General features: G+C 42.1%; 1 protein-coding gene across 7 annotated transcripts in view; it reads left to right on the forward strand.

Moving 5' to 3' along the window:
• Positions 1 to 13,209, forward strand: part of LOC145357497 (voltage-dependent L-type calcium channel subunit beta-2-like) — a 191,678-nt gene that overhangs the window by 173,153 nt on the left and 5,316 nt on the right. For all 7 annotated transcript variants that reach the window (XM_080210919.1, XM_080210893.1, XM_080210930.1 and 4 more), the window contains 2 exons: positions 6,800 to 6,951; positions 9,630 to 9,725. In XM_080210919.1, the coding sequence (XP_080067045.1) occupies positions 6,800 to 6,951; positions 9,630 to 9,725 (248 nt within the window). The remainder of the gene's footprint in view (positions 1 to 6,799; positions 6,952 to 9,629; positions 9,726 to 13,209) is intronic.

Consider the following 13,209-nt stretch of genomic DNA (forward strand, 5'->3'; position numbering starts at 1 on the left):
AGTGCCAGGGACCTGGGTTCAATTCCGGCCTTAGGTAACTGTCTGTGTAGAACTTGTATATTCTCCCTGTATCCGCGTAGGTTTCCTCAGGGTACTCCGGTTTCCTCCCACAGTCCAAAGAGGTGGGCCAGAATTCTCTGGCCGTACACGCACCTTCACCCATGGGTTTCTCATTGATGTGGGGTGACATCAGTGGGAATTTCCATTTGCAGCAGCAGGACCAAAGTATTCTGCCACCAGTAAACAACGCGCCACCTCCTGCTGGTAGGAAACTTGGCTAGAGAATTTGACCTGTGCAGGCTACATGGAATTGCCATTCTTAAATTACCCAAGGTGTCATAAGGTAAATAGGTTGAGTGGATTAGCTGTGATAAATATGTGGGATTATGGAGATAGGACCTGGATAAGACACCCTGTCAAAGAGCTGGTGCAGACCCAATGGGCCGAGTGACCTCCTTCTGCACTGTAGGAATTCTATGCTTTGAATTCACCAATCATGGAATAAATTTTCTGAATCCTCACCTGACACACTGTGAAGATGTGCTTTCACAGACTTCATTAATGAACACAAAAGGTATATACTAAAAAGGATTTACAGCAGTCTCCTGGCTGTAGTTAGCTGCCAAAATGTCCATACATTCCCCTAAGCACAATGGGTGGAAAATTGTGGGCAGAACATTCATCATTTTCATTCGCAGTTGCTGCTAGGTACATAGTTTGCTAGGGGCAGGGACGCACTATATTTATCCAAAAGTGTTAACACACGTTTATTGAATTATTCATAATTTCCAGTTCAACTGCACTATTTTGAATTGTAATGTCTCTGCTGTTACATACGAGAAGACAATGGATGCTCTCAAAGGCTCTTCCCACAACACAAATTCCATTCCTTTTTTTCTAGCAAATCAATGTTTAAAATATTTGTCTGATACTTTTTTGGCATTAAGCCATTTATTTTAAATGAGTTAACTTGTCTGCTGTAGCAGAGAGAAAAATCTCAGGCCAATAACTTAATAAAGAACAACCCAGCACGGGAAACAGGCCCTTCGGCCCAATGAGCCCGCGCCGCCATTCATTCCCACATTCATATCCCACAGTATTGGGCCCAATCTTACCTGCTGTTCACTCCATGTTCCTGCTGCAGCGAATTCGGAGAATTTGGCGGCCCGACAAATCTCCGTTCACTGCGGTGGGCTGGGAAAATCCCATTGGTGTGAACAGTGGTAAGATTCCAGCCTTAGCATTTTAGACATTGAATGTGTCCAAAGTCTGGTGCTAATTATATTCAGTGGTCACAGTGATATTAATTCAGTAAAATTACAACTAGCATTGATTTTGATTAGTGCTGTTATTGACTGTTTTTCAGCAGTCTCTACAGATATACACTTAAATTCCAGGAATTATAGAGTGGGGACAGCAAAGTCATCAGTTGTTCTCAAAATACAGGCAGTTGTGTGCCATAATGAAGATTCATGGGGATACACTATCGCTGTAGTGCAAAACTTTAGGAAATTCCAGTCTCAGGGGTTCAATGAACAAAAATCTATGCATAACAGATTGTCATTTCAAATCCCATGTCACTTAAATTCTAGTGAATTGGCAAATGATTATGATTGAAGATGTATGAAATTGCACCAAATTTTAAAGGTCCTTTTTCACTTTTCAGCAGTCCAAGTTTTGAATTTTCATTGCTAATTTTCCCCTTGCATCCCCCATTATCTGAAAAACTTGACTGATTTTGTTGTTTTTGACGCCAAGTCATTCAATTTCCAAGGTGACAGCAGTCCCAGCATGCACCAGAGTGCCACTGAAACCAAGAAAAATTACTAGCAACCTTTCACTTCCTCTCTCCTGCTTCCATTCTCCACCAAAATCTATCTGCCAACTAGAACTGATTTTTTTTTGTGACTTACAAGGGCAAAAAGAGAGCATGCTTGTCCTTTACAGTGTAGGCAGCAGAGTGGTTATCATTGCTCACAGTGCCAGGGACCTGGGTTTGATTCCCGACTTAGATCACTGTCTGCACGGAGTCTGCACATTCTCTCTGTGTCTGCGTGGGTTTCCTCCCACAGTCCGAAAGACATGCCATTTAGTTGCATTGGCATGCTTAATTCTCCCTCCGTGTACCTGGAGCATAATGAACTTCATTGCAGTGTTAATGAAAGTCTACTTGTAACGCTGATAAATAAACTTCAAACTCTGGCTGACAGCCAGCAGTGCTTTTGGCCCAAAGTTTAGGCTTGTTTCTTGACAACAAAGAGTACAAAAAGCAGCAGCCAAGCATCTCTAACACTCAGCACTTCTCTCCTGTAGGTTTAGCCTGAAATTGTGTCCAGTTAGTGGCAGGTCTTGAGCATCAATATGAAGCTTTGATTCGGCGATCAACTTGCCAGTATGGAAATATCACTATTTAAAGGAGTCAAAGGGCTTGGTGGAATATAGTCGGCAGAATTTCAAAAATGTAACATCTGGATGTCTTGACCGTACTCCATTGCTTTCATCAAAATACTTAAAATATCAAAATTGCCAATTTAACATACAAGTTTGCAGACAAATATGTATTTTCCCTTTCCCAGGTGCAAGAACATTTCCACTGGTGTTCCTTGTGTTAAGCTAAATGACTTGCCATTTTAATGTGATGTACAGTTTCACCAGTATAATTGGAGTTGAAAGATGGAAATTACTGTCAAATGAACTGCATTTAATAAATTATTCCTCTGGTTATTGAAGGAACAGAAAGTTATTGACATCCTGATGTGGAGCAGATCTTTAATGTTTCCCTGCTGCCTTTTAGACTCTCTCAATATTGTTGTCCATGACAGCAGTATCTGTATACTATCTGTTCGCTGGATCTCAGAATTGTTAAGCAGAGAAGGAGACCATTCGGCCCATTGTGCCTGCTTTGGCTAGTTCGTGGCTTTATAAGAAATTCATAGGCACCTGGAAGTATTTTTGATCCTGAAAGGATGAAGAAATCGGAGAAATTAGCTACTGCTGCATAGTGAATATTCCCAGCTTAAATATCTGGGTTTTGTCTGTTGGAAATCTAATAGATAAAATATAGATAAATTGAATTCTCGCAGTGGCTTTGTCAACTGATTTGAATTTTCCAACCTGTCAATCTATCTTGGCCGGAATTCTCTAACCTCGCCCGCGGCTGGGATTCTGTGGTCCTGTTGCAATGAATGGAAGTTTGGCTGAACGCTAAGTTCTCACAGGCAGTGGTGGCAGGGCAAAAGAGATCGGAGAATCCTTAACATTTTAAAAAATACTTTAATTGAAAAACATTTTAAGAAAACTTGATAACATGTATATAAAATTCAGATTAGGAAAAAGTGCAATGCATCATATGCTGCCCAGCGATATATTGATTAATTTAGTTACGTTTGATATAGTGCAAAACAAAATTGTCTGGATTGAATTTCAGCAAGAGGATTAAGTTGGTTTTTGAGAAAGGGAATAATGTGATGTAAGGAATTATTTCTAAAACAATGAACTTATAGTAAAGTGCACAGACTGGATTTGCATGTTCTCCAGTGCTCCAGGAGACTTCTTGAGGAAGCAGGAGACTTCTTGAGGAAGCGAGGCTGAGATGTAGATCCTCCAGCAGTAGTGAGCATGAGAGCTCTTCAAGAAAATTAGCTCAGGAAGAATGGGAAGAGGCTATCGGCTGTGTTAATCCTTGTTGGTGGGATTTCCAAGGCAGCCAGTGCTCTCTCAACTTCAGAAAATACAAGACTCATGAAGTTAGTGTCTCAGTTTCAAGATGTAACTTTTATTTAAACAAGTGGCCACTAGGAGGCCATCAAAGGGTCAGGGCAGCTCTGAAATAGAGCAGCTAGATCTTTCTGATGAAAATCTGACAATTCAAAACACATCAATTGTAGGTTTTTCTTATCAATTGCTCCCACTTTTCATTAACTTTAAATCAATCATCTTCAAAATACATAAATCAATAAAATATCTGTCATATATCTTAGCCAATCACCTCTGGCATAATGACATTTTATTAATACGTAAAACCCGGAAGCTAATTCCTGTCTTGGCTGACCCCACTTCCCGTGTTGCTTCATAACCTCAGACACTAGCCCAACATTCAAATGAATGTTCCCTTATAGGTCGCTGCCAAACCAGATTAACACATGTAGGTGGCACAGTGGACAGCACTGCTGCCTCTCAGCACTAGGGACCTGGGTGCGATTCCCAGCCTCAGGTCACTGTCTGCACATTCTCCCCATGCCTGTGTGGGTTTCCTCCGGGTGCTCCAGTTTCCTCCTACATCCGAAAGACTGGTGCTGCTTCGGTGAATTGCCCATGCTAAAATTCTCCTTTAGTGTACCCAAACAGGTGCCGGAGTGTGACAACTGGAGGATTTTCACAGTAATTTCATTGCCGTGTTAATGTAAGCTTATTTATGACACACATAAAAAGCTAAAATTAAGTACAAATACATGACTCCACGTCTGAACATGCATCCATCTTGTCTGGATAGTGAATAAACCCTATTCATAAAATATGATTAAGTGGTCTAAATGTTCTGTCCATCTGAAACTTTACTAGTAAAGCTTGCATATTCTCAAGGTCTAAACATTATTTTGGAATATGGCTTTGCCCAAATGCCTTTGACTATGATGCTTCACAGCAAATTGCTCTTGGCTGAAGTGAATAATATTTCTTAAAAAATACATGAATAATTTCAAAATCTCAACATATGTGTTTTAAAATCATAATCATTTGTTTAAATGTGTTACTGCATTTCATATGTGTTTTAACTGCTTTCTTGTTAGCTTGTTTTAGAAGTAATTTAACTTTATGCTGGTAGTTCCATCAGTGATTTAATATCTAATGGTTTAAAAACTTTACTAAGTGGGAGAAGGTTCTCCCACTTACAATTCCTGTTTCATAACATTGTATACACATTGGATGCAGGGAAGAATCATACAGTGCAAAAGAGGCCCTTTGGCCAATCGAGTCTGCACACGAGAAACACCTGAACTTCCACCTAATCCCATCTACCAGCATTTAGCCCATAGCCTTGGATGTTATGACGTACCAAATGCTCATTCAGGTACTTTTTAAAGGATGTGAGGCAACCCACCTCTGCCACCCTTCCAGGCAGCGTATTCCAGACTGTCACAACCCTCTGGGTAAAAAAGCTTTTCCTCACATCCCCCCCCCCCCCCCCCCCACCTCTCAGTATCAAGAGATCAGTATTTTTCCAGGATAAGGAGGGTTGGCAAATCTTTCATAAATATTAGCATTTGTTACTGTGTCACTTGATATTGTCTGAACTGTCACTTTCAACCATTCCTATAAAGTCCCTGAAACAGAAGATTGGGATAGCCACTTTGCTGCATTGGTCATCAGCTACTGTTGTACTTCATTCTTATTCTAACTAGCCAACATAACATTTACTGAACACATTTACCATACCATTTCTTCTGAACACTTTATATAAAGGTTGTTCGTCAGGATATCATAATAATCTATTTTCCCATTCTATCTTCCAAGATAACAAGCCAGGGCCAGTGTCACTCCAGCACATCCCAGCATCATTCACTTAATCTTTACCTCGCATTTTTAGTCTGGTGTGCCATATTGTAATGAGCTAGCTATATCAGGCTCATTGGAGAAAAATAGGATTGCTGGTTAACAGTGGTGAGTGGCATAACTGTGATGGGCATAACTGACAGTCATGTGTTTCAGGATATCAGTATATGTTAGGATCGTTTGCTAATGTTCACTGATGTTGATAGAGATGGCAGAAATCCAGCAAAGTGTTGCAGCATGTTGTGACTATTCTCCTGCAGCGAAGGGGGGTGGGGGGGGGAGGTGTCCTGCCATGGAGGGTCAGGAAAGTCGCAACAGCCTTGGTGTTGCCTAAATTTCCTGGATTCAGATGAGGAATGCTCTCGGTTAGCAACCAACTGACAACGAAGGAGACACTGAGCCCACTCAGGACTCTGTGGTTTAAATGGTTCATTTAAATGGTTCTGGTCGCCTCACTATAGGAAAGACGTAGAAGCTATTGAAAGGGTACAGAGGAGATTTACAAGGATGTTGCTTGGACTGGGAGGCATGCCTTATGAGGTTAGGTTGAGGGAACTGGGTCTCTTTTCCCTGGAGAGACGTAGGTTGAGAGGCGACCTGATAGAGGTTTATAAAATGTTGAGAGGAATAGATAGGGTGGATTCTCAGAGGCTATTTCCCCAGGTTGAAATGGTCGCTACGAGAGGACACAGGTTTAAGGTGCGGGAAGGAAAGTACAGAAGTGATGTTAGGGGTAAGTTTTTCACTCAGAGGGTGGTGAGTGAATGGAATCGGCTGCCATCAGTGGTGGTGGAGGCGAACTCGCTGGGGTCTTTTAAAAGACTTCTGGATGAGTATATGGGGTTTTATGGGATTGGGGGTTATAGATAGGTGTTGATGTGATCGGCGCAACTCGTGGGCCGAAGGGCCTGTTTGTGCTGTAGTGTTCTATGTTCTATAACCAAAGACATGCTGGGAATACCTTTTAGATACTTTGAGTAAAATGCTATTTTCGTTGTGAAATCAGAGTTTGGGACAGACACAGGTATCCAATTGAGACAAATCACTGTCCAGGTTTACACTGAGGTCCAGCTATAATTGTATGCAGAACATCGAAAGGTTCTGAAGATGCAGTAGTGTGTGTTGCAGTAATTTTAACAGTGAAATTATTGGGAGTGATTCTAACTGAATCTAAAACCTAATATATAAGTTTCAAAAATGGAATAACCAATTTTGCGCTCCTGACCTGTTTTTGCTTCTTGACTTGCAGCTGAAGTCCAATGTGAAATTGAACGGATTTTTGAACTAGCAAGAACATTGCAGTTAGTGGTCCTTGATGCAGACACAATCAACCATCCAGCTCAGTTGGGTAAAACCTCTTTGGCTCCTGTGATAGTCTACGTGAAGATTTCCTCTCCAAAGGTAAAGTGACTACTACTGTATGGTTTCAACTCTGATTTTTGTTTTGCATTTTCCCTTGGTGCTTCCATCAGCACTGACATAATCTCCCCAAGGTCTGTCAGCTTGGGAGGGTGTTAGGGTTTTTAAACACCATTTCAAAGACAGTGATTAACTTTTCAAGTGCAAAGATTGAGTTACGATTCCTCCATTTAGTAAAGTCACGAAACACAACCCTTCATGACGAGGTCATAACAGGCTACTCCAGGATGTGGAGGCTTTGGAGAGGGTACAGAAAAGATTGACCAGGATGTTGCCTGGTATGGAGGGCATTAGCTATGAGGAGATGTTGCTGAAACTTGGTTTGTTCTCACCAGAACAATGGAGGTTGAGGGGCGACCTGATGGAAGTCTGCAAAGTTATGAGAGGCATGGACAGAGTGGATAGTGTCAGTTACTAGAATTTAAGGTGCGAGAGGCAAGTGGGTGGTGGATGCTTGGAACTTGCTGCCTGAGGTAGTGGACCCAGATATGATAGTGACTTTTAAGGGGCGTCTTGACAAATACATGAACAGGATGGGAATAGAGGGATATAGTCCTGGAAAGGTAGAGGGTTTTATTTCATGGTCGGTGCAGGCTTGGAGGGCTGAAGGGCCTGTTTCTGTGCTGTAATTTTCTTTGTTCTTTGTAATCCTGCATCATTAAACTTCAAGCAAATAAACGTTAACATTGACAAGAAGTTTGAAAAGTAAAATGTATGTCGATTGCAAGGGAATGTTACCATAAATCTGGCATCATTTCTCAGGATTCCACCAAATGCCAGTGGAAACTGAGCTTTGAGGATGCAAGGCTGACCTTTCAGATCAGAGGAGGATCTGGAAGGGGATAGCCACCAACATCCCGAGACCTTGGATAAATTCCTTCTGTCCTTCTAAAATGCAACAGGGCTGCAGTGTGGGGAGTTTGTGTTGCCAGATGCTTGAGGACTCCAGGTAGCGAACAACTTCTCTCTCTCACCTTGGGGGCAGACATCAATTTTCAGCTCAGCCTAAAAACAAGGAATTAGCTGAATTAGGAAAACTGGCTAGATTCATCCCAGGTAAAGTTGGATAGGTATAAAAAAAACACTGCATCTCATTTACATGGAGCAAGAATCATTTGGGCCTGATTTTACCATTGCGTTGTGCCCATTTTGGGAAACTTGGTAAAGTCGAGCATGATGTAACGCAATCCGCGCCTGTCTCCATGCCAGTTCCCCCTTCACCAAGGCCCAAAAATGGATTCAATCAGGACTGCACCCGAAACAACAGGTGCGACAGCCATTTAAATGTATTTGCATGAATTTAAATTGACTTAATATGCTGCACACCCAACTTTACTGACACTTCACCCTTTACCACTACGGTCGCTCATCCGGAATCGGCGCAAAACAGACATGCTCCATATAAATCCAATTTGGGCGCTCCATTAGTGAGGAGGTCAGTACTGAGCATCCAAAGGCTCTCTGCTCAAGATCAGTGGGGGAGGGGGGGGGAGATGGGTCTGCTGCCACTCTGCTTGAGATCATTGGGGGTGAAAGGGGGTCCACTGTCACTCTGCCTGTGATCAATGGGGGTTCACTGCCATTCTGCCTATGATCAGTGGGGTGAAAGGGGCTCTGCTGCACTCTGTCTGAGATTGGTGGAGGGGAAGGTGGGGGAGGCCTCCTCCACCCCCCCCCCCCCCCCCAGCCGATTAGTCTTGTTGGCGTAGTTGTGGGGGGGATAAAGGGGTTAGTAATGTTGTGGGTGCAGGGTAATGTCTGTGAAGGCCAGGGGGAGGCATTATCCGGCCCGGAAAAGATGCGGCAGGGAGCAGCATTCTATCATTTTTTTTGGGCATGTGCAGTTGGAGGTACAGATCAGTGCTGCAGGATTTTGGGTGCGATTAGCCCTGCCCACAGGCTTATGCGGCGCAATTCGGAATTGCTGATATTTTTTCAGGCAGAGTGCATATGGGAGCACTTCAGAACAGGTCAAAAGTCAGATCTGAAACACTCCCATTTTAAAGTCCGCCTAGCACTCGGAATCAAAATGGTAAAATAGGGCCCATTGTCCCTAATTCACTCCACTGGTGTGAATTTATGATGTTGGGATGTCAGTGTTGGACTGGGGTGGGCACAGTAAGAACACCAAGCCAAAGTCCAACAGATTAATTTGAAATCACGAGCTTTTGGAGCGCTGCTCCTTCATCAGGTGAGCCACTCTGCAAGCTCGTGATTCCAAATAAACCTGTTGGACTTTAACCTGGTGTTGTGAGACTTCTTACGATATGAATTTAAACTGTTTATAGTGGTCCTTTTAATCTTCTTAAATTCAAAAAAGGCAAGGGACTTTAGCTAAGGTTTGGGGGATAACTATTCCCTGGTGCATTCTTCATGGGGAATGTTTTGACCAGAATCCACTTGCCAACCAATCAGTACCCTTTTTCTCATGCAGTTTATATTGTTGTTCTTTTGAAATTTGGTATTCTTGTGTCAGTCTTGATGAGTGAAAGATGAAAAGATTTGACAGCATGTCTCTATTTTAATTTCTGCACTGCCAAGAGACTATTTTATATATGCCAATCTACTGTAATGTATCAATCTTTATATCAGTTTGGACAGGCACTTGGCTATTTTCTGCCTACTAACTTCCTAATCTTCCCATTTTCCCATGCATGTAGGTTTTGCAGAGATTAATAAAATCCAGAGGAAAATCCCAGGCTAAACACCTGAATGTCCAGATGGTTGCAGCAGACAAACTGGCTCAGTGCCCTCCCGTGAGTAATTTTAATCTCCTTTTCCTTCATGGATTGTACAAAATTATTTACTGAAAGTTATCATATTTAATTCTTGAAAGCCAATTAAATCAATGTCTTAACATCACTTCTTGAGCATGAGCATGCTGTGCAGGAAACAGAAACTGCAGCACTGGCAATATCTAGGGAGAGAGAAGCAGGCAGATGAATTGTCTCATGAGAGTAGATGTTCTGCCGAGACATGACCCTCCTGCAGTGGATGGCATGACTTGGGGGCTGCATTTTGCCAGCCATGGCTGATTATGTGGCTACCATCTGGGCTGCCATCCAATTAAGGAAGGTGGCCCAATGGGAGTGCCAGCATTTCAACCTAAGCATTGGCATTGCCAATGGTGGCTATTGCTGAAACAAGGGAGAGAGTGTCTCAGAAGTGTCGTGTATTAAAGCAGGATAGGTGGGGTTGGGGGTTGCTGGGGAGGCAATGATCAGACAGGGGGAATGGGGAGGGGATAGTCGCCGTGCACCAATGACACTGTTATCACAGAGTTGCATTTGATAATGGGGTGGGGGTGCATGGAGTGGTCAAAAAGGAAGGCTCCTTTACTCTGAAGATCATCAAGTTTCACTGGTGGTCTCTGGCAAGATGCCCATGGAGCTGAAAAATGGCCATTAATTGTGGCATTTAAATGACTCAGTCTCCAGGTGGGCAGCTGATCTGCCAACTTTGCTGCCACTGGCAAAAGCCATGTCAAGCATCCATTCCAACCATTTCCCACACCATTTTGCCAACTGTATCAGCTCCCAGTCAATCCCCAAAGGGACCATAAAATTCCAGCCAGCATTTCAGGTTGATAATGCTGTGCAGGATTTCTGCAGATACAGAGGAAGAGGAGGGATAGGAGAGAACAAAAGAGAAGGTCTGTAGTACGGTGTAAGACAGGAAAGCTTAAATGACAAAAGGGATGATGGTGCAAGGCAAGGGTATATTTGTTCATTGAAGTTGCTGGAAGTCTGAGATACAAATTACTGCTGTGAATGGACAAAAAGTCAATCAGCATTGGACATAACATAATGACATTTAATGGGTTGGATGTTGTTGGAAAAATAACAGCATGCCATTATTAATGGCCTTAAATTCAAGAGATTAACAGATGGAAAGCTCCAGAATTTTGATTCCTGTCACTTTGTTGCTTGCTTCACACAAAGAGCATCTCCCCGTTAGCCTCCCCATTATTCTTAAAAAAACAAATTTGCTGGATTTGCATTTAATTGCACATTAAACTCCCTGCAGAGATTTATATCTAGCAATTAAAAGTATAAGCACCATTTTAATTACATAATTATGAATAGAATGCCAATCAATCTCTGACTCAGAAAGGAACAATTTGAAGTGATCAATCTCAACTTTGCATGTAATAAATTTGTTGTTCAAAATTGAAAAAAAATGTTTTTTAACTACTTTTCCTTTCTCTTCGTTCTCTCGATCAATTTTTTTTCTCTATCTTTCCAGCTGATTTGACTGTAGTTCATTCTCTCCATCCTTCCTGTTTCCTGGTTCTTTCTTAAATTGGAAATCTCATTAAGGAAACTTAGTCTCACCATTCTTCACAGATGCCCAATTGCCTTTGCCACATTTTTATCCAGTTTGCAATTCCAGCAGGTCATGGCACAGGGTGCAGGGAAAGAAAAACTAAATACTGTGCACAATCAGATGCCACGCTCCAGAAAGATTGAGCTCAGTGTTATGGGTGATATTGTTCACCATGTTTGCTAAAACAGAATTTCCTTTCTACTCTGCTACTATATTTTCACCACAAGTAGGTCTGAAACTTATATAAAAGGTTATGGCATCACAGTGGGAGCAGCTGAAAGGAAGTTCCCAGCCTTTTCTTCTCTCCTCGTGTGACGTCAGAATCACCCTGTCCGTTTTTAATTTTTTGTGTTTTAATTGTACGCGAGCTAACAACTGCTGAAGTAAAAGATACTGTGGAAATTGGCATCACCCTGCTTACATGACCCATCAGAGTACTTCATGGAGAATCCAATGATACAGATGACATGTTTAGAAATTAAACTAGAGCATCAAGGCATCAAACTTATTCCAGTTGTTCGGCTAATTGAAATTTTCATGATTGAGAGTGCTAGATTGGAGTATCGTAGAAAATGATACCCAAAATGTAGAAAATAATAGAAGAATAAAGTAAACCAGGAGGTAGCAATGCGATGACACCAACTTATGCCTGGATCTGTTTTAATGAACAGCACGCAACCCAGATCTGATGTCAGCACCAATTTAAGCCTTATCTACACATACAAAACCATATGCAGCTCACCTCACAAGAAAAGTTAAATTCCAGTTACCGGCAGTGGTCCACAGATTGGTCTCAGAGCAGGATATGGGTAATCAATAAGACTTAAGTTGAGAGAGGGCCCCTGCTCCCCTTATTCTCATACAAAATGTAATATCTCTTTGCTTTGAAAAGAAACTTAACCTTTGCCTTTTGCTGCTGACATAATGCCTGCCCTGCTCACGGATAAATAACCTCATGAAGACTGTCCTTAAACAATGAGTTGGACCCCCATTAACATATTTATGCCATCTAATGCCTGAAGAGGATACTAATTTAGCAGTGGAGCCAATCATATAGAGCACTAAACTGACGTGTGACTTTCTCTCCCAAATGTCTGATGTTCACTCACAAAGCTGTGCACAGGGAATACTACATTGAGAAATATGCCCTCTCATTTTGGACTGGTTATCACCATTTGCCTCTAGAAGTGAATGAATGATGGCCTGGTTAATTGAAACTCAATAGGAACAGGCGTAGATCCTTCAGCGACTATCCTTCTCAAGTCTGTTCTGTCATTCACTTAGGTCTTGGCAGATCTGCAGCATAACTCAACTTACCTTTCTTTGTTCTATGTCCCTTGGATTCCTTATATCTAGCGATCTAAATCGTGAAAATTTCAAGTCTGTTGGAAGAGCAAGTTTGAAAATTTCCAGTGCCCTCTGTGCGCTTCCTGATTTCACTTTTAGATCGCCAGATTTAATTTGAATGTTAAGGCCCTTGATTCTCCCACCAGAGAAAAAGTTTCTCTTGATATACACTATTGAATTCCTTAATTAACTTAAACACCCTTTCAGGAATACAAAGCCAGGTTATGCAGTCTGCAGGGAGGTAGTGGCATAGTGGTATTATCGTTGGAATAGTAATCCACTAATCCAGAACGATGCTCTGGGGATCCGGGTTGAAATCCCTCAGCAGATGATGAAATTTGAATTCTGTAAAAATCTGTAACTAAAAGTCTGTAACGATGACTATGAAGCCATTGTCGCTTGTCATAAAAACCCATCTGGTTCAGTAAAGTCCTTCAGGGAAGGATGTCTGTTATTCTCACCTGGTCTGACCTATATGTGACTCCAGACCTACAGCAATGTGGTTGACTCTTAAATGCCCTCAGGGAAGTTTAATAAACACTGGCCCAGCCAGTGCTGCCCACATCC

The sequence above is a fragment of the Carcharhinus amblyrhynchos genome, chromosome 2, assembly GCF_965287045.1.
Source record: "Carcharhinus amblyrhynchos chromosome 2, sCarAmb.v2.hapA, whole genome shotgun sequence".
Classification (NCBI taxonomy): domain Eukaryota; kingdom Metazoa; phylum Chordata; class Chondrichthyes; order Carcharhiniformes; family Carcharhinidae; genus Carcharhinus; species Carcharhinus amblyrhynchos.